Source organism: Lutra lutra, chromosome 12 (genome assembly GCF_902655055.1).
Source record: "Lutra lutra chromosome 12, mLutLut1.2, whole genome shotgun sequence".
NCBI lineage: Eukaryota > Metazoa > Chordata > Mammalia > Carnivora > Mustelidae > Lutra > Lutra lutra.
Window position 1 is genome coordinate 96,169,962 of NC_062289.1, and position 21,376 is coordinate 96,191,337.

At 43.6% G+C, this 21,376-nt stretch overlaps 1 protein-coding gene across 2 annotated transcripts in view; it reads left to right on the forward strand.

Moving 5' to 3' along the window:
* ANKRD13A (ankyrin repeat domain 13A) overlaps nt 1–21,376 on the forward strand; it is a 32,793-nt gene that overhangs the window by 3,129 nt on the left and 8,288 nt on the right. Inside the window, exons 2-9 of one of the 2 annotated variants that reach the window (XM_047697069.1) lie at nt 9,058–9,190; nt 9,977–10,101; nt 12,511–12,556; nt 13,901–14,044; nt 14,737–14,926; nt 18,661–18,727; nt 20,072–20,153; nt 21,253–21,314. In XM_047697069.1, the coding sequence (XP_047553025.1) occupies nt 9,058–9,190; nt 9,977–10,101; nt 12,511–12,556; nt 13,901–14,044; nt 14,737–14,926; nt 18,661–18,727; nt 20,072–20,153; nt 21,253–21,314 (849 nt within the window). Of the gene's footprint in view, nt 1–9,057; nt 9,191–9,672; nt 9,725–9,976; nt 10,102–12,510; nt 12,557–13,900; nt 14,045–14,736; nt 14,927–18,660; nt 18,728–20,071; nt 20,154–21,252; nt 21,315–21,376 lie in introns of those variants that run through there. The other variant, XM_047697070.1, reaches the window with a different exon arrangement.

The following is a 21,376-nucleotide window of genomic DNA, read 5'->3' on the forward strand; positions in this document are numbered from 1 at the left end:
TTTTACAGATAAGGAAACCAGGTAAGGTGGGGAGGCTCAGCTGCACACTTAGCCACTGGCTGAACCAGGGTGTGAACCCAGAAGGTCCGGCTCTGCCCTGATGCTGTATTCTTAACCCTTCCATTCTGCTGCTTTTTCCATAAGAGTCCCTCCAGTTCAGAATTGTGGAAGATAAGCCAGAGAGCAGATCTGAAAACGCAGGCACATCATAAATGAGAGTGATCCCATTTATCCTCATTGCTGCTGTGATTATTGTAATCGTCCTGGGCATTCAGTTTCTTTTATGTATGGCCCAGTTTTTCTGCAAGGAACATGTACTGGCTGCAGAGTTAGAAACAAAAAATTCCTATCGGCCCAGCAACACAACCAGCTGCTTCACTCCGTTTGTTTGCCAGTAAGCTTCTGCGGTCTGTTCCTTCATTCCTCCCATCCCACGAGTGAGACTCTAAGAGGGCACACTGGTAGCTGCAAGAATTGTATTTTGTTCTAGGAACAGCAGCACAGAATCAAGTTTATCCAGATGAGGAGGATAGGCGCGTTTCCGAGGGCGCGTGAGTCACCCCCCATCCCAAGGTCTTGCTGAGGGCTGGAGTGTGGAGTTTGCCAACTCTGCAGTTGTTTCAAACTTTCCATGTTGGCTCAGCAGGGGCATTTTATTAAGTGCCTCTTGATGCATCAGCTCTACTGTCTTTAATATTCAGTGGGGCCTTGAAGCCGGTGCAGTGGAAGTGATTTGTGTCATGGTTATGTTGTTTGTCATTTAGCTAGAGAGGTCTGTTAAACATCCCTGGCTTTCTTATGGATGCTGGAAGAATGGGTGAACACTTAAACGGATGTATGCAAAGGTCAGTCAGTGCATCTTGGATGGGGGGAAACCCAGGACCCAGTAGGGTGGAGGGTGGCAGATGCGGCCCGACTCCAGGGCCGGCCCCCAGTGAGGAAGCTGGCAGGTGAAGGGACACCATCAGGGCAAGAAGAAGAGGGTGTTCTAGGCGGCAGCAGTCCTCAGAGCTTGACGGAGAGCTACCCTGGGGTTCTTACCCCCATCTGCCGCAGGCTGAGTGGGGCCCTGGGCACACATTCAGGTTGGTGCCTCTTGGCTGGAGGCCTGCCAGGAGCCAGGGGCCCAGCATCCAAGATGAAGAGCTAGAGCCTGCTCTCACATGGTCCTCCTTGGCCCTTAGAGGCTCAGGCTCCCTTGAGGGAACTATGCCTATGGATACCGTTTCCTGCTGGACTTGGGGTGGGGGCATCAGTTTGGGTCACAGCCGCAGAGGACCAGAGCAGCCTGAGAGATGCACAGGAATGAGAGTGGACTCTGGAGAGAGTGGAAGGCCGGTTCGCAGCCTCTTGGTGGAGGGCTCCCCGCCCCCAGGTGGCAGTGAGGGTAGATGAGGCACTTACTTCGTGCTGGGTGCCGAAGAACAGAAAGGTTGAGCACTGCACCTGAGGCTAGTCAGGGGCCTGGCTGTGGGCCTGTTGTCTGGCTCTGCAGCCTGCGCTCAGAGCTCGGCCTTTTACTGCCTCCGGAGGGCCGCAGGATGTAAAAAAAAGTAGGCTTGCTTTGAGCAAGCCTAGTCAGTGGGCTTAAATTCTTAAGTTAGCAATTAGGATGGAGATGGGCAGAAATCTCCCTGCTTTTCTTCCTCAGGGGCACTATTACAGTTTGAACGGGTGGGTATTTTTAATTTGGTACAGTTCATGACTGGAGAAACATAAAGGAAAACCTGAAATGATCAGCTTCCAATGTGAATTCTAGTTTAGCTCTGAAATCTCTTGCTCACTGAGCTAATGTCATTGGTTGGAGACCCTAAGCCCCACTATTAACTGTAATGAAATCTGAACAGATCCCTTTTAGGAAGAAACTGCTTATATACGCTCTGTAATGTGGGTATATGATAAGAAGAGCTAATTCTTCTTAGTGCTTCTTACAGGGTTAGGTATTACGCCTTTACTCTTGTAAGAACTCCATAAGGTCGATTCCCGCCCCCACCCCGTTTTTTATTCCCAGTTTACAAGGGAGCAAACTGAAGCTCTGGAGAAATTAACTCATCCAACAGTATATAGATGATAGATTCATTTTATATATTACATGAAGCACATACATACATACATAGGTTTTTTTCAAACATCTTTATTGAGCTATAATTCACTAATCATACAATTCACCCATTAAAGTATAATAACACTCAGTGGTTTTTAGTGTCTTCACTGAGCTGTGCAACCTTCACCAGCATCAAATTCCAGAACATTTTCACCTCTCCAGAAAGAAACCCCGTACCCTGTAGCCACTCTCCATTTCCCCTCCACCCCTCCAGCTCCGTGCGACTGCTAATCTACTTGCTGTCTCTTTAGATTTGCCTATACTGGACATTTCCTATAAATGGAATCCTACAGTATGTGGCCTTTTTGTCTGGCTCCTTGGACTTACCATGTGTGTGAGATTCATCCACACTGTGGGACAGATCAGGCCTTCATTCCTTTCTTTGGCTGAATAGTATTCCATTGTCTGGGTGTGCTGGATTCTGTTTATCCTTTTACCAATTGATGGATATTTGTCCCTGCTGAACTTTTTGGCTGTATGAATAATGCTGTATGCACATTTGTGTACAAGTTTTCATAGGGATGTATGTTTTTATTTCTCTTGGGTCGATACCCATGAGAGAAATGGCTGGGTCATATGGTTACTCTGTGTTTGACTTTTTGAAGACCTGCCCACCATTTTTCAGATTGGCTGCACCATTTTGCATTCCCACTGGCCATGCGTAAGGGTTTCTAGTTTCTCCACATCCTTGTCCACATTTGCTGTCTTTTGGACTGTAGTCATCCTCATGGGTGTGAAGTGGTATCTCATTGTGATTTTGACTGAGATTTCCCTAGTGATGAGAGAAATTGAGCCTCTTTTCATATACTCATTGACACTGGCATATCGCCTTTGAAGAAATGTCTATTCCAGATCCTTTGCCCATTTAAAAATTGGGTAGTCTTTTTATCCTTAAGAAGTTCAAGTTCTGGGGCACCTGGGTGGCTTAGTGGGTTAAGCCTCTGCCTTCAGCTCAGGTCATGGTCTCAGGGTCTTGGGATCGAGCCCGCATCGGGCTCTCTGCTCGGCAGGGAGCCTGCTTCCTCCTCTATCTATGCCTGCCTCTCTGCCTACTTGTGATCTCTCTCTCTCTGTGTCAAATAAATAAATAAAATATTAAAAAAAAAAAAGTTCAGGTTCTTTGTATAGTCTCGATACTAAGTAGCCCCTTGTCAGATAAATGACTTACAAATATTTTTTTCCCCTTTTGTGGGATGTCTTTTTACTTTATTTATGATATCACATGAAGTACAAAAATTTTTAGCTCTGATGAAGTACTATTTATCTCTATTTTCTCTGGTCTCGTATGCTTTCGGTATTGTATCTAAGAAGGTTTTGCCTAACCCAAGGTCACAAAGATGAACTTCTTTGTTTTCTTCTAAGAGTTTTATTGTTTTGGCTCTTCTATTTGGGTTTATGATCAATTTACAGCTAATTTTCATGTATCATAATATAAAACTTCATTCTTTTGCATGTGGATATCCAGTTGTTCAAGCACCATTTGCTGAAAAGATTATTCTTTCCCCACTGAATTATTTTGGTGCCCTTGCTGAAAACTAATTGACCATAAATGTGTAAGTTTATTTCTGGACTTTAAATTGTATTCTGTTGATTCTGCCTTTCTGCCAATACCACACTCTTGATTGCTATAGCTTTGTACACAGTTAAATTTTGAATTTGGTAAATGTGAGTCTTCAAACTTTGCTCTTTTCCAGATGGTTTTGGCTATGCTGGTCTCCTTGTACTTCCTTAAGAATTTTAGGATCGGCTAGTCAATCTTTACAAAAAGTCAGCTGGAATTTTGATAGGTGGTGCATTGACTCTGTAGCTCAGTTTGGGGAGTACTTTTTTTTTTTTTTTAAGATTTTATTTATTTAGGGACGCCTGGGTGGCTCAGTTGGTTAAGCAGCTGCCTTCAGCTCAGGTCATGATCCCAGCGTCCTGGGATCGAGTCCCACATCGGGCTCCTTGTTCTGTGGGGAGCCTGCTTCTCCCTCTGCCTCTGCCTGCCACCCTGTCTGCCTGTGCTCTCTCTCTCTCTCTCTGACAAAAAAAAAAAAAAAAAAGATTTTATTTATTTATTTGAGAGAAAGAGAGCATGAGGAGGGGGGTGGGGCAGAAGAGAGGGAGATGCAGACTCCCTGCTGAGCAGGGAGCCAAATGCGGACTCTATCCCAGGACCCTGGGATCATGACCTGAGCCAAAGGCAGACACCTAACTGACTAGGCCACCCAGGTGCCCTCAGTTTGGGGAGTATTAACATCTTTTTTTTTTTTTTAAGATTTTTTTTTTTTTTTAATTTATATATTTGACAGAGATCACAAGTAGGCAGAGAAGCAGGCAGAGAGAGGGGAGGAAGCAGGCTCCCTGCCAAGCAAAGAGCCCACGATGCGGGGCTCGATCCCAGGACCCTAGGATCATGACCCAAGCCGAAGGCAGAGGCTTTAACCCATCCAGGCTCGCCTAGTATTAACATCTTGAATATTAAGTCTTCTGAACCATGAACATGGATGTTTTTCCATTTATCTAGGTCTTAAATTCTTTAAACAATGCTTTATAGTTTTCAGATTGTATGTTTTGTACTTTTATTTATTCCTAAATATTTTATTCTTTTTGATGCTATTGTAAATGGAATCGTTTTCATAATTTCATTTTGAGTTGTGTTACAAGTGTATAGAGATACAATTGATTTTGTTTCGTTTTTCAAAATGGAAGTATAATTAACATACAATGTTCTATTAGTTTCAGGTGTACAACATATTGATTTGACAGTTCTATACATTTTTCAGCACTCACCGTGATAAGTGTAGTCACTACCTGTCACCAAACAATGTTATTACAATATTATCGACTGTATTCCCTTTGCTGTACTTTTCATCTTTGTGCCTTACTTATTTTATAACTGGAAGTTTGTATCTCTTAATCCCCTTTATCTATCTTACCCATCTCTCCATTCACCTCCCTGCTAGCAACCACTAGGTTGTTCTCTGAGAAATATAATTGATTTTTGTATATTGATCTTGTATCCTCCAATTATGCTGAACTCCTTCATTAGTTCTAACCTTTTAGTGGATACCTCAGGATTTTCTGTGTATAAAATAATGTAAAATATGAATAGAAATCATTTTACTTCTTCCTTTCTAATCTGGATGCCTTTTCTTTCTTTTTCTTGCCTTATTGCTCTGGTTAGAACATCTAGTACAGTATTGAATAGAAGCAACAAAAGAGAATGTACTTGGCTTGTTCCTTATCTTAGGGGGAAAACATCCAGTCTTTTACTGCTAAGATAACGTTAGCTGTGGTGTTCATAATGGGATGCTCTTTGAGGAAATTCCCTTCTATTTCTAGTTTGTTGAGTGCTTCTTGTTTTTTTATTTTTATTTGGTATCATGAAGGGGTGTTGGATTTTGTTAAATGCTTTTTCTGCATTGTTTTAGCCGTGTTTGGGCCACTGTAACAAAATATCATAGAGCGGGTAGTTGATAAACAATAGAAACTTACTTCCTGAAGTTCAGGAGGCTCTCAGTCCAAGATAATGGTGCTGGCAGATTTAGTGTGGTGGCTGGAGAGGGCTCTCTTCCTCGTTCATAGCAGGATCTTTCCAGCTGTGTCCTCACATGGTGGAAGTGGGGCTAGCAAACTCTCTGGCCTCTTTTATTAAGGCACTAATTCCATTCATGAGGGCCCCACACTCATGACCTAAGCACCCTCCACAAAGGCCCCACTTCTAATACCATCATCTTTGAAGGGTTAGCATTTCGACATAAGAATGCAGACTACATTCAGACCGTGTGCATCTATTGAGATGGTCATGTGTTTTTAAAATTTTATTCTATTAATTTGCTTACAATTGATTTTTTTTTTTTTTTACTAACAAGTGAGGACACTCATTTAGTTATGCTTTTAATGAATTATTATGTACTTGGAGAAATTTTTTGCTGTACTAGGTCATCTAGGACAGTCAACTGATTCTTGAAAGTGATGAAATTTTGATAGCACGAATTAGCAGAAAAACATCTGCATATTATAAAGTAGTATTTTGCTACCCCCATTTAAAGTTTTTTGCTTACAATTGATTTTTTTTTTTTTACTAACAAGTGAGGACACTCATTTAGTTATGCTTTTAATGAATTATTATGTACTTGGAGAAATTTTTTGCTGTACTAGGTCATCTAGGACAGTTATTCTATTAATTTGATGCGTTACAGTAATTATCAGGTGTTAAGCCACTTTTGCATTTGGGACAAATCTCACTTGGTCCTGGTGTTTAATAACCTTTCTGTGTATTGCTAAATTTGTTTTGCTACTATATTGTTGAGGATTTTGCATCTATATTCATTAGAGGTATTGGTCTGTGGTTTTCTTTCTTTGGCAATGTATTTATTATCAGGATAAACCGGGCTCATAAAATGAGTTGGAAAGTTTTCCTTTATCTTCTATTTTTGGGGGGGTGGATTTGTGAAGAATTGGTATTAATTCTTTGAATGTTTGGCAGAATTCACCGGCAAAGCCATCTGGGCCTGAGCTTTTTTAAAGTTCAAACATTACTGATTCAGTCTCTTTACTTGTTACAAATTATTCAGATTTTCTGTTTTTTAAGTCAGTTTTGCCGGTTTGTATCTGTCTAGGAATATGTGCCTTTCATTTAAGCCTCTAATCTGTTGGCATACAGTTGTTTATAGTATTCCTTTTATTTTTTATTTTTTAAGGTTTTATTTATTTATTTGACAGAGAGATCACAAGTAGGCAGAGAGGCAGGCAGAGAGAGAAGGGGAAGCAGGCTCCCTGCTGAGCAGAGAGCCCAATGCGGGGCTTGATCCCAGGACTCTGAGATCATGACCTGAGCTGAAGGAAGAGGCTTAACCCACTGAGCCACCCAGGCACCCCACATAGTATTCCTTTTAAATACTCTGTATTTCTGTAGAGTTGGTAGAGACACCCCTTCTTTCATTCCTGCTTTGGGTAACTGGAGTTTTCTCTCTTTCTTTCCTGGTCAATCTAGCTGTTTGTCAATTTTTTTGATATTTACCAAGAACCAATTTTCAGTTTTGTTTGTTTGTTTGTTTGTTTTTCTGTATTGATTTGCTGTCCTCTGTTTTGCTAATTTCCACTTCAATCATCCACCGTCTTTAATCCCAGTCCCCATAATATTCTTCCTTCCTTCTCTCTTCACATGATTCTCACGTGAGAAAGAGGCACAAGAGGCTCCGAAGGGCTACAGTCAGCAACACAAAATGTTGCTGCTGTCTGGCTCATACATAAGTTTTTTTCCTATGGTCCAAAAAAAATAGGACAAAGTCAACAACTTAATGAATTTGGCTTTGATTTTACACATCATATCTAGTGGTTGCCCAGGAGCTTGAGTGTCAGTCCTTGGTCCGAAATGTTAGTTTTGTTCTGGGGTGTGAATTGCATAAAATAGAATTTGCCCTTCTTGTTTGACAAATATCATTAAGCATCGCCTCTCTCTCCGGCAGTGTGCTAAAACCCAGCCCCTTTCCCATAGACTGAATTGTTAGGTGAGGAAACAGTTTATATCACAGATATGTAAAGAGGTAATGAACTTGTTAATTATGTCTCTCCTGCTAAACTGCAACTCAGGTAAAAATCTTTAGCTAGATTACTTTTTAAAAAATAATGGTTTAATGCAAATTAGAGACCAGGGTTGTGGAAGTTAGGGAATATGGGATATGAGACTTAGATCCAGCCCTTTGGAAGATGATCAGTGTCTCTGGTGAGAGGGACAAGCCATGCCCTTGGGGAAAGCCAGGGAATCCTGGGAGGTGCTGTGGGCCCCATTCCAGGAGATGTGTTGGTATTCCAGCGCCAGAGAGAACGCTGATGCCTGGGATTGGTCCAGGAGGACGTGTGCTTGCTTTGCAGAATGTCTTCGGCCACTGCTGTCATTCCTCGAGAACAGTTCCTGTCTTCACTGCACGGTAGCCATGATGCCCTTTGCAGAACAGGGAGGTTCAGTAGCTGTTGGGCAGTTGCTGTTTAGTTCTGCTTACCTTTCTCCCATGTGGCCAGTAAGTGGAACATTCTGGTTATCTTTGGAGGCTGCAGTTAATGCCTGCACAACAACTAGCATCTCAAATCAAGATAAAAGCACATTTCCTGAGAAATAGTTGAGCACTTAAAATGTTTTACATCCTAGAAGTCCCATGGTGGTTTATTGTGTCCTTGGAAGAACGTTCAGAGCCATCTTTGGAAGGCAGCCTTCGGTCATTCAGACTGAGTTCAAACCAGAGAAACTGCCACTTGGCTCTCCACCCAGCGCAGGTTGGGGGAAGGAGGGCGGGAATAGGAATGAAGAGTAGAAGCCAGATGGCTGTGTCTAGCATGGGGAAGAAAACCTTTGAGGGGAAATGGACAACAGTGGCATGCGTCTCTTCTCACATTTACCTATAAATATGTCCACGTCCCTGTTTGGCAAATCGTGCTCATTGTAGGACCTGTGGATGCTGCTGCTTCAGGGTACTTGGAACTCCATACAGAGCAATGAGAGCGGCGTTCTGGTGGGAACCCAGCTAGAGAATGTAGTTTTAGTCTGACCCCAGTTCTCTTCTGTGCTTTCCGTTTGGTTAAAGTCCTCTACTTCCTGTTCTAGACCTAATAACATGCTTGAGAAATCCCCCATGTTCTGTGTCATGGGCTGGTTGCATTCATTAAAGCCCCGGCTTTATTTAGTCTTCATTTGAGTGCTGTGGAGGGCATAAGATGTGCCTGATGATCCGAGGCCTACGGCCAGTGTTTATTAGGTGCTTCACTTTATAGAAAAAGGAACTCAGTAACCATCATCTTTATTATAGTCTCAAATTAATATTTCAGCCACTCCTGCATGCAAGCATTCTTTCTTCCACACACTGCTGTAACGTGCAATTTTCCATTTTATACTAAATTTTATCTCTCATACATTTCTTTATTTTGATTTAATATATACAGTTACATAAATGCCAGTGTTTACTTCACAGAATGTGGAGGCTCTGGATCCACGAGGTCGAACCTTGTTGCACCTTGCTGTTTCTTTGGGACATTTGGAATCTGCTAGAGTCTTGCTCCGACATAAAGCAGACGTTACGAAAGAAAATCGTGAGGGATGGACAGGCAAGTATATTTTGAAAATATCTGAAAGCCTTTTGTTTCAGTGTCTCTTTCTGAATAAAGGCGAGTCTCAATGATAATTTCCCTTAAGTTATCTTTATATTAAGACTCTTTCTCTCTTGGGAGTAGGGGCCGGGGCGAGGAGATGTGGGCCTCAGAGACCTGCGGCACAGTGGTCCTAACTGTGTCCTGGGCCAGAAGCCCTCAGTGGAGGGCGACTCCTATCCAGAAAGGAGCTCTCAGTGCAAACCCTTCCATTGCACATGAGTGTGGAGGCCAGATTCCTCCTGAGGAATGTGATGGTAACTCCAGTGAATATGTCAGGATAGGCAAAATGAAAATGAAATTATGGCTGCTTCCGGGGATATCCTGGCATTTCACTTGCTTGCAAGCTCTCTGTTGGTCAGAGTAATTCTGTGTTGGCTGAGCAAAGATACACATAAGCCCTACCTGCCCGATCCACATATAACCCCAGTTGTGTGATCACACAGGTAAAGCCTGCTCTCTGAAGACACTGTCAGGATTTCAGAACGAGTGGTAAGAGAGGGGGTGCAGGGGGAGGATGGAAGTTGGCTTGCTCAAGAGGCTACAAGCCCTGTATTTTCTTTTCACTCAGTTAAGAGCTAGCGATAAGCAGTCATGGTTGTAAAAGTAAGGTGGGGCTGTAGCCTCTCTTGCTCTTTGAAGAAAATGTTTGTCTTTGATCTGTAGACTCTCTTTGAACTAGCTTAGGAGTCTGTCAGAGTATGAGACTACTGGATGATGAAGTTTCACCTTTTTGGTTTTCAGTTTTACACGAGGCTGTGAGCACCGGTGACCCCGAGATGGTGTATACTGTTCTTCAGCATCGGGACTACCACAACACATCCATGGCCCTTGAAGGAGTTCCTGAGCTGCTCCAGAAGATTCTTGAGGTATCCATAAAAATGTGGCAATGCCATAATTTGAGTTAAATGCTGACAACATAGCTGGAGAGACACAGTTAGACGTCCACATGTACCTTCCCACGAATGTAATGAATGGTAAATATGGTATATTTAGTACCAAAGGGCATTACCCCTCATCTATTAAACGTATGAGGTCTTTCACAGATTTTGTTTCTCCGTCACTAGACCTACCCTTCTAAGTGCGGCTCAAGAGTTGTAACTGAACACAAATGGACATGAAGCAATTTGTCTAGGTAACTGTTTTCTTAACAGTGGCGTTCTAAGCATTGGTCATCTTTTTTTTGAGAGAGAAAGTGTGTGCGCACATGTGAGTGGGGGCGGGGGGTGGGATGATGGTGCAGGGGAGGGCAGAGGGAGACAGAATCTTTAGCAGGCTCCCCACCCAGTATGAAGCCTGAGACAGGGCTCGATCTCACGACCGGGAGATCATGACCTGAGCCGAAATCAGGAGTTGGATACTTACCCAACTGAGTCCCCGCAAGGTGCCCCTGAGCATAGGTCATCTTGAGGAAACTGTGATGAGCATTGGTTACTGTACAGGGATTTCCAAGGCCTCTTGAGGCTCTGAAGTGTGTATGCACCTTCTCCTTGCCACTTGTTGATCTAGGCATTAGCATTTTGTGACTTCTGGTCCATTGGCTTAATTTATTTACAGCCATTGGCTTTGGGCCCGTAAAGACCGTTATCTGTGAATTAAAGCGTATGGGCTCTATGACACTTGGAGGTCATTTTTGTGAAAATTTACTTCTAGGCTCATGGACTGTTTTGCATCATGGTTGCCCTTCTCCAGAAAGTGTCTGTTACCTGCAAGAACCATCTTAGGAGCCAGTCATGGAATGTTCTCAGAGCTGTGGGAGACAAGAAAGTATTAGTGCTTCAATTTCCGTATCATTTATTCTTAAGCACATAAGGGAGCTTCCCAAAATATCTCCAAAGATATTTGCTAGATAAATCCACTTTACAACTTTAGTCAACATGTTTCTTGAGAAAAATTAACAGCTCTGTTGAGAAAAGGAACAGCTTTGCTGTAAGACAATCACTGCTCATTATCTGAGCACACTTTTTAAAAAATGTATTTCTCTGACACTCAAGCAAAATTGTTCCTGGAGTTACTCATTTTTCACAGAGTACACAAAACCTTCCATGAAATATGAAATAGTTGTCTGCATTGTTTTTAAGCTGCGTTGTGTGTGAGTGTGTGAAAGATCAAGGGGATTTCTTGTTTTCTTGTCTAGCTTACTGGAGGAGGAACTAAAAACACATTCGCCCACTTGGCGAACCAGAAACTGACTTAATGTGGGGTCACTCTTCATTTTAAAAATGCCACGTAAAGGACTTTCTGTTTTTTAATCTGTACTGAGCCATACCAGTAACCTGCATTGGGTTGTGTTCTCTGCTTGAAGTTAGACAGAGCCTGTGAATGACCTGTGTGCCCAGTGGCACCAGATGTTGTTGCTGACATTTTGTCTTTTAACATTGGCTCTTTAAAACAAGCCTCCCCCCCCCCCCCCCCCCCCCCCCCCCCGCCTTGTCTGCTGCCCCTCGGAGAGCCTTTGCCCATCACTGGAATCCTGGTTTTACTCTAGGGTAGATTCTTGGTCTTCCTTTCTATTGCTTCTGTAAAAACCACGACAAAGCCATTGTGGACAGAGGGGGAACAGAGCAACACCTGGAATTTCTAGCATTTCTCTTCTTGGATGGTAACTGTTGGATTTCTTAAGTAAGCTCTCCAAGAACCTTCTGTAAGAATTCAGGGCAGATCAGAAAGTCATCCTAAACAGGACTTCTCTGGTGGTGTAAAATTTTATAAAGCCCAATTCTCAAAGTTTAAGAGGAAAATGAGGGCAGAAGTCTGTTAACTGGAGGGAACATAAACTTCTTGGAGAGGTGATGTCTGGCAGCCTCCTCTGGTTTGGAGGTCCAGTAAATATGAAGCCCTTCCCAGCACACAAAACCTGTTGCAGTCAGGCAGATAGAATAGATGGAATTGATGTTCCTTTCTCTTTGTTCAGAATAGCCTGTTACCCACATTGCATGGCGGTGCCTAGGCCCATCTTCTAGGCTCATCTTTCTGCTACTGTTAGGAACCAGACTGAGTCCTAAATCAGATTTGATTTTATCCCTCTCTAACCTTGTTGCTCTTAGTTAACTTTATTAACTGTCTAGACATATTTTATATCAAGATAAAATAACAGCCTGCATATAAAATAAGCCTTTACTTTGATGGGTTTGCATTTTATGTTTCTTATTTTCTGTGTTCTCTCCTCCTCCCCACCCAAACTTAAACCCCCAAACTTAAAACCTCATTAACCCTTACCATGTTTGTGTTCGGTTAATAGTGCTAAGGATCATTTACTTTAAACCTTTGTCCTTCAGGCTCCAGATTTCTATGTGCAGATGAAATGGGAATTCACCAGCTGGGGTGAGTGGCTCTGGGCTTGTATTTTATTTGTTTCCAAAATTATTGAGCCTGAATATACGTTTACTTTTCCTTTATAAAAACAGAATGTTTTTTTTTTTTTCAAAATATTTATTTATTTGACAGAGAGAGACAGAGAGGGAACACAAGCAGGGGGAGTAGGAGAGGGAGAAGTGGCTTCCCGCTGAGCAGGGAGCCCGATGCCGGGCTTGATCCCAGGACCCTGGGATCATGATCTGAGCTGAAGGCAGACACTTAACGACTGAGCCACCCAGGCGCCCCGAATGTATTATTATTTTTTTTAATCTAAGAAATGTGTAGGAAAGAGTAAGAAAAAACAGCCACCTATAGTCCCACTTAATTGCAACTACTGTTAATGCTTTGGATATTTTCCTTCTAGTTTTCTCCTCCACTCATAGGGATTTTTCTCTCGAACATCTGTAAAGATAATATATAGACAATTTTGTCTCCTTTTTTTGTCACTTAGAGCTGATACCTATCCATATTATTAGGTTTTTTAAATGGCTAAAATTTTAGTAAGTAGATTTGCCATAATTTATTACTCATTTCCTTATGTGGTTCAACTTGTTTCATTTAAACTTGTTATTCTATGGAAGAAGATGAGACAAATGTTGGGATAGCTTAGTTTTTTTTACAAAATGGATGTACTTCTCTAAAATCTTATGTAAGGCAAGTTGACTGACAGTAATTTTCATAGATGTTCCACTTTTATTTCTTGTAGATCAGTTAATGACAGCTCTTAATTCCCAGGTTCCCAGCTGTTTCGCACCGACTTTTCTGTCAGGCAAAAAGTCATATTTGTAATGAAACATTTAAATGAAGTAAAAAGTATGTAACAGAAGAGAACTTCAGGTTCTTCTGGAAACCTTACAAGTTCTTTTCAATGCCGAAGCAGCCACAGATCTTAGCTGTGTTAGGTCTGATATTTTGAAGGGTGGATGTGGCAATGTGGCAAGCCATAGCCACGTGGCCAGAGCAGCGTATGTGAGCGAGAAGGCCAGGTGGACACGCTGTATAGCCCTGATGGTGGTGACGGTCACAGAGAGATGTTCAGTTTTGGGATCGAAAATACCTCTGGGAGATTCATTCGGGGTCTTCTCTGGGTAAGACATACACCTGCACTTTTATAAAGAGCTATAGAACAGAAGGTCTATTTTTTAAAAGTGACCACCTGGATCCTCAGTGTGGGAGCCAAGCCCAGTTCTGTCTGACAGTCACTGTCCAGCCACTGCTTCCTTTTATTAAAGTCCCAATCCTGATTTCCTGGGCCTTTATGTTCTGCTTGGCCCTCAGGTTTCTCCTCAGTAGTACGTTTCTCTTCTCTAGTGCCCTTGGTTTCCAGAATATGCCCGAACGATGTGTGTCGCATTTGGAAAAGTGGTGCCAAGCTGCGTGTGGATATCACATTGCTGGGATTTGAGAACATGAGCTGGATAAGAGGGAGGCGTAGTTTTATATTTAAGGGAGAAGGTGAGTGATTCTGTTCTGTTTTCATAATCACTGCTCACGATAAGATATAGACTGCTTTTTGACCATCAAAATGTGTTTACATTCCTATACTTTATCTGACCCTGTCTGGGGCTTTTTTTTTTTTTTTTTTTTTTTTTTTTTTTTTGGTTATTCTTGTTAACTTTACAGCTCTCGATTCCTCAATTTTATTTCTTTTTGGGGTAGTTCTCTTGATTCTCTTGCCCGTATCATTTACCACCCAATACTGTTACCCTTTTGACATGCGTCTGTCCCACATTCCTGAGCGTTGAGTGGGAGACTGTCGTGTATCTCCTTATATTCACTCAACAAGCAGGTGTAATCCTCCTGATGGAGGGTGAGAAAAATTGTATTGCCAGCCCAGCATGATACATAAACAATTTACATTAATTATGTAAATTGTATATTTGTAAGTTGTATGCACAGATGTGTTGCCAATGAAAAAGGCAAATTGTTTTTAATGCCTGCAGTTCTGAGGAAGATGGCCTATGGGCTGTGGAAACTGGCCAGATAATCCCCATGTAAGTAGGTAGTGAATAATCAATAGTCTTTAGGTTTTATCTGATAGCACTTGAGGGGAAAAATGTGAGATGATGCATTTTAACTTTTGAGGCTTCCTTGTTTTTGTGTCTTCTTTGCCTGGCGCTTGGTTACGCTCTTGTTTCCATTAACAGACAACCGGGCGGAGCTGATGGAAGTCAACCATGATGACCGAGTGGTCACCACTGAACACTTTGACCTTTCCCAGGAAATGGAGCGCCTCACTCTGGACTTGATGAAGCCAAAAGGCAGGGAAGTTGAGAGGCGGCTCACAAGCCCAGTCATTAACACCAGCCTCGATACTAAAAATATTGCTTTTGAAAGGTACGCATTTTGGTTCTGCATTTTAACATCTAATCCCTTTACGGCTATCTTTAGTAGCATGTAGATATGAATCGGAAATTATGGGTGGATTAGGATTTTTCTAATCTGGCATAATAAACAGTAGTGGGTTTTAACATTGCTTTCTGTTCTAACCAAGTAAAAGCCATAGCTGACCTCCTCTTTCATAGATCATTTTTACAGCACATTGGTTACATCTTGGAGAAATGTCTTCATATTCTTTTATGGGCCCTTTCTAATGGATTTTATTTGAATTTTTTGTTTTGGTGTTTGGGGATCCATAAGACTCCCTAGTCCCAAACCATGGAGCTTTGAGTTTCTGGAAGCTAGAATTGACCCAGTATTGATTGTGGTTGTACTGATATTAGTCAGATTCACACTTACTGTATAGTTTAATGTGGCCCTTTCCCCCTGTGAGGCCTGAGAGTTTAGAGAAAAAGTCTGGAGGAGTTTTCAGTTCTTTTCCAGATTCTACCAGAAGAAACTTCTGGAGAGGTTTGTACCTTGGTTAACCTGGACGAGAACTGGTCATCTGCCTCTGGACCGGGCAGAGGCATGGAGAGCTTTTGAGTGTAGGGGAAGCAGAGGCTGTCAGAGCTGTTGGCCTGAGTGTTTTTACCTCCAAACACATTGAGCTGAGGGAGTCTGCGAGAGCCCTGAGTGTTTGCCTAGGATGTCACATCCAGCTCTCTGTAATCCAAAGCAGCACAACCTGAGATAACATGGACATATATTATCCTGGATTTAGGCTTTCTTTACTTTTAGTGAATATACTACCTTTCCTCTCTTTTTCTTTTCTTTGTTTCCATAAAATTAGTTTGTAAGACTGAGAGTTTTCTGATGAGTCAAATATAAGACTGAAATGCCCCTTTCTTTGAATTTAGATTGAGCAGTGGAATTAGGGCATCCGTTAGTAGCGGAAGAGAAAACCCAAGTATCAGCCTGTGTGGTGTCCTGATACCGCTGCTGCTTGGGTAGTGGTACCCCTGTGAGGCAGGGTCAGCGCCCCATCACCAGCCTTGCCAGGTGATAGCTGTCTACTAGGGACTGACTGTGACTTTACCTGGGAGGGTTTGGGGCAGACCCCTGAGGCTTGGCACACACCTCTGCAGACACCTTCAGCTAGGGTTCTGTTGGGAAAGCTGGGAAGAGAGGAGCCTGCCCTCCCTGCTGCAGCCCAGCTGTGGAGATGGGGGTGAGAAGAACTGAGTGCCACTGGCAGGGCCCCTGAATGACTATGTGACTTTGGGGAGGTGGCTTGGTCTCTCCGGATTTCGGTGTCCTTGAAAGAAAGAAAGGAGTGAATCTTGAGATATGCTGTTAAAGTCCCCATGATCCTAAGATGTCATGAGAAGAGCTGCTGTTCCCTCTAGTTCATTGGCAGAGTTGGTAGAGTCAGTCATTTACAAAGATCGTGCTGATTACTGGCTGAAGGTAGATGGTATATGAGGGCACGTTCCATTTGTGTGGAGGACTAAGGCACATCTGATGGTCATATGGTTACTAGGTTTTCAGAAGGTTCAAGCTAACCTCCTTTTTTGCAACTGACAGTGGGTCTCGGAGAAAGGGTTTCTGGAAGACGTGCTTTTTTTGGTGGTGCTCAGAATTAAATATGCAGTTAGTGAGTTTTGGAGCCACTCGAGTGGTAGAAATGGTGCACGCATGTCCTTCCTACTGGAGGTGGGAGTGTGTGTTTGATTGAATCTGGAAGGTGTGCTCTCTTGCGATAGTCGTTCTTGTCCGTCTCTTTCCTCTCTCTGATCTGTTCCTGACAGCCTGAGGCTTGCTTCCTGCATGAGTTTTTGGCCTCCCTTATATACCCTCTGGCTGAAGTCTGGGTTGGTCTCGTCCCTGAAAGATTAGGCTCTGCCAGCCTTAAACAGAACATTCCCTGCCACCCTCAGAGCCTTTCTCTGCATGGCTCAGCAGCCTCCAGGCTGCAGCATTGGCTCAGTGGCCCCTGGTATGGCAGTCTCGACAGAGGTAAAAATGGCAGAGGGGGAGCTGGTGTCCCCCTGTCATTTTCAGATGCCTCTGCATGTAAAGTTAATGAAGTGCCAAGGAGTTATTAGACTTTTGGTTTTAAATTAGGACGCTGAATTTAATAAGCAAGCTGTCAGAGGGGGAGTGGAAAGGGAAGGGGAGCAGCCAGGACTGCAAGCCAAGCAGATGCAGAGAACTGAGCAGCATGGCGGTCTCCAGGGAGAACGGCGCAGCTCCGTTTCCCCAGCAGGCCCGCAGGATGAAGGAGAACAGACTGAGTCATCCTTTGGTACCTCGGAAGACTGTGTGCCAGGAAACAGTTCTCCCCAGGCCAAAATATCAAGTGACTTGGTGAAAGACAAGGAACTGAGGACTGAATCTGTTAACTAAAAGGACTGTCTTGATTTTCAATTCTTGATGACTAAGAGGGGACTCGGGTTTATGATTCAGTGTGGACCCTAACCCCTTGGCCCCTAGATTTCAGTTTTGTTTTTGAAATGTGAAGTGGAGATAGCTAGCATTTGGTGTAATCCCTTTAGGGTTTCTCGCTCTCTGTCCATGGGTCATGCTTCCTTCATTGTGGACTAAATGGAAAGGTGAAGCTCTGGTCCCTCCTTTCTCTGATGGGCTGTAATGTACGCATAAAACTTTGCATACCCCATCTGGACTAATAAAGCCGTTTGAAAACACGAGATGCAAATGGCCTCTATCTTTGTTGTGAGTTGGCTCACCTGCCAGTTCCCGGAGCTTCCTGCGTGATGTCCCACTTCCCTCTGGGGTCAGAGCAGAAAGCAGGCAGGCCAGTTCTGCATGGGGCCAAGTGCAGCATGGAGCTAGAATGTGATGGAGTGGAGCTAGGATGTGATGTCCTAGACAAAAGGGCGGACCAGACTGGTCAGGGCTCCCCTCTGAGTGGTAGTATTTCCCAGGATGAGCTGCTTTGAAAATGAACCACAGCCTCTTGGCCGCTCTTGGCTCTAAATGCATTTTTACCCAGAAGTATGTTGAGTGGAATAACTGGGTTTTCAGGCACCTTGACCAACGCCGTAGTGGCCGCTGGAATGCTGGGCTACTTTAAAAGCAGTTCCACAGACCTGGAATCAATGCCTGGGTTGAAAAACTGCTTTTAACATAACATCCTTTCCTCTGCTGCACCAAACCTGATAAAACATGTGACTCCCAAGCCATTTTGCAGGCATTAATGGCTTCTCCAAGCAGCTCGCCACAGTGATGAGTTCCTGCCCCACCTCCTCTCTCCGGAGGAGCAGGATGGTCTGTGCCTTGTTGTTCTATGAATTCCTTGATTGAGATGCGGCTGCTCATGGGGATAGAGCTGCTGACGTCCATGCCCACAGTTACGATGATCCAGACAAATGCCCAGACCCAGATCGCACCTCGTGGCGAGCCCTTGGACGCTGGTCATCTTCATTTCTTTAGGACAGCTGTCTAGTCAGTGTCACCACGCTTGTCCCCTGTGCTGGCGGTTCTGTAAAGAAGCCAAGAGTGGAGGCTTTCTATGCCAGGGGTGAGGCGAATTGATTAATAACTGTGGGAGGGGGTGGGGCTGTGTAAGCCATCTGTCACCAAGAGCATCCTTTTGTGGACAGTAGGACCATATTCACCAAGTGGCCTTCACTGCCTTAAGCTGGGGGAAGTAAACTATACAGGCGGCAGGGATAAATCTGAATGGCATTTTGTACATGTAGAAATTTGTGGTGTTCACTTTTTATCAGAACTAAATCCGGATTCTGGGGCTGGAGGACAGATAAAGCAGAAGTTGTTAATGGTTACGAAGCAAAGGTAAAAGGAAACTCTTAAAATAAGATTTAATATAGCTATTTAGCTTCTATGCAAATGAGGAGTCTGTTCAGATTGTTTTCATGCCTCTGCCGTGGAGATGCTCTGGGGAATAACGTACTGCTTGGCGTCTCTCAACTTGGATTTGTATCTGATCTGACGTTCAGAAAATAGAATAGCATGTCCCGAGGAGGCCCCTAGGTATGCCAAAGAGAAACAGTAGAGAAGTGAGTCTGGGTGCCATTCTCCCCCTGGGGAGTGACCATTCCTTTAATTCTTTAAGGATGAAAAGAAAGGATTAGACTTAGACCTGCATGTTGATCTTTTTTTTTTATAACCTGAGTGGGTTTAAAGAAAAAAAAAAGTAAAGTAGCTTTAATAATCTCTCATTTTCGTAGTCAGCCTAATTGTAACCAGTGGCTTGACAGCCCACTCGCATGACATCAGTGCATTATACAGTTGTCAAGAGTGGAGACTGGTGTCTTGTCAGCGGGAGCGCTCTGCTTGCTGGTTTCTCTGTAGCTGTGCAGTCTAGCAGGGATTGCTGGCTCCCAGGGCCGGAGTCGGCTGCTGCAGGATCCTCTGGTGACCTCTGAGCGTGCAAAGACACTTAGCGTCATGCTCAGCAAGATGCATTTAGACACAGTCACTCCAGTGCTGTGTGGGTTTCCTCTAGTCTCTGATCTTGCAGGAATCCACATACATGCAGGAGGGCACATACAGTTAATTCCGTTTACCATGAGATTTGGTCTTCCAGAACCCCACATTCCTCAGGCGTCCTTGAGAACAAGAGCCCTGACTGGTGGTGAGGATAATTTTTTGTCTGTAGAGGGAATAGCTTTTTAAATAGTGACTTGCCAGTTTCCTCGTTAAGTCTTAATGGGTATAGCGAACCTTGTGTTTGTTCCGTTTTCCTTCCGCCCAGCAGATGGCTGTCTAAGTCAGTCCTGTTATAAAATCACCACAGATAGTACAGAAGCCCATGATGCGGCTTTGGGATAGGAATAGCGTGATAGGAATCCAGCAGGGAGGCCTAAATTTCAGGACCTTTGTTCGAGGGTGTTTAGCAACACAAAGGGCAGGCGGGAAGCTGCAGCCGTACCTATTCACTCCTCGGTATTTAAAACTGTCAGAGATGCAAATTAACTGCTGATGCATTTCTAAGTTGATAGCTTATATATTTTTCTCTGAAGGATCCTAATGATTGTCAACCATTTCTCATTTTTATTTTGCTGAATTTTTTTTTCTTTTTTCTTTTTTTGGCTTCAGCATTCTTGCTCTTGCTATGCTTATTTTTTGAGTTTTGATTCCCTGTGTCACTGTTTTCTTTTGCACACGTCTCTCAAGGTTTACACAGTAAATAATGTGAGTGTGATAACCAAAATCCGGACAGAACATCTGACTGAGGAAGAGAAAAAGAGATATAAAGGTAATCCCCACCTTTTGTTTGACCTAGAGAGAGAGAGAGCCTTTGTTGGCTTAAGTTTTGGGTTGAATGTGGTCAGGTCAGGCTCATCCTAACCCTAACTCCTTTTTACAAAAATTTCCTTAGTCTGGCCCATTCTTTTTTTTATTTTTTAAAGATTTTTATTTATTTATTTATTTAACAGACAGAGAGAGAGAGAGAGAGAGAGAGATATCACAAGTACAAGTAGGCAGAGAGGCAGGCAGAGAGAGAGGAGGAAGCAGGCTCCCCGCTGAGCAGAGAGCCTGATGCGGGGCTCGATCCCAGGACCCTGAGATCATGACCTGAGCCAGAGGCAGAGGCTTAACCCACTGAGTCACCGAGGTGCCCCTGTCTGGCCCCTTTTTGAAGATATTACCTATAGTTGGCTTCAAGTGGAATTAAAGCCATGCAGGAGGGTTTGTGCTTGTGTTCTGAAGAACAGTTGCTGGATCTGACATATAGGTAGATAAGGGTATTGGAGACTAGTTCTCCCTGGAATGAGCGAGTCAGTCCAAACTCATACTATGGAAGATCTGGACAGAACCTGGACTATGAGCCCAAACTCTGCCAATGCGCGGTGGTTATATCCGAGCCCCACCAGTGGCCTGTTGTTTGGCCTTAAGTTACCTACCCTCTGGGGCTCAGGTTCCTCAGCAGTGAAATGGGGGTGCTTGGGAGGATGGGACGAGTTGCTTCATGTGAACCTTTGGAAGGTTCCCGCAGAGTGTGGCAAGCACATGGTCATTGCTGGGTGCCTCCACCACCACCGCTGTTATTAGGATTCTGGTTTGACAGATGAGAACTCTTTGGCCCCCCACCCCAGGCTCACTCCTAAACCCAAACTCTTTCTACTCTAGTTCTTGTAACTGTTGCTAACCTAGGTTAGAAACCCTAATAAAAAATGTCCTATGAGGGATAAATTAGCTGATGGTTATTATAGATGATTTTACCAGCCTGCCCATAAATGGACTTCCTAATGTAGGTAGCTGAGATCCAGAACTTTAAAATAGGACGAGAATCTCTTTATGTAGGCACAAGTAAGGCATAATAGTAGACATTAAACTTTTCCTTCCTTCTCTAGCGGACAGGAACCCACTGGAATCTTTGCTGGGAACTGTGGAACACCAGTTTGGTGCTCAAGGGGTAAGTGGAAGCAGCGAGCTCTCAGGTTCAAGAAAGGACATGACTTTGCTGTGCTGTGATGG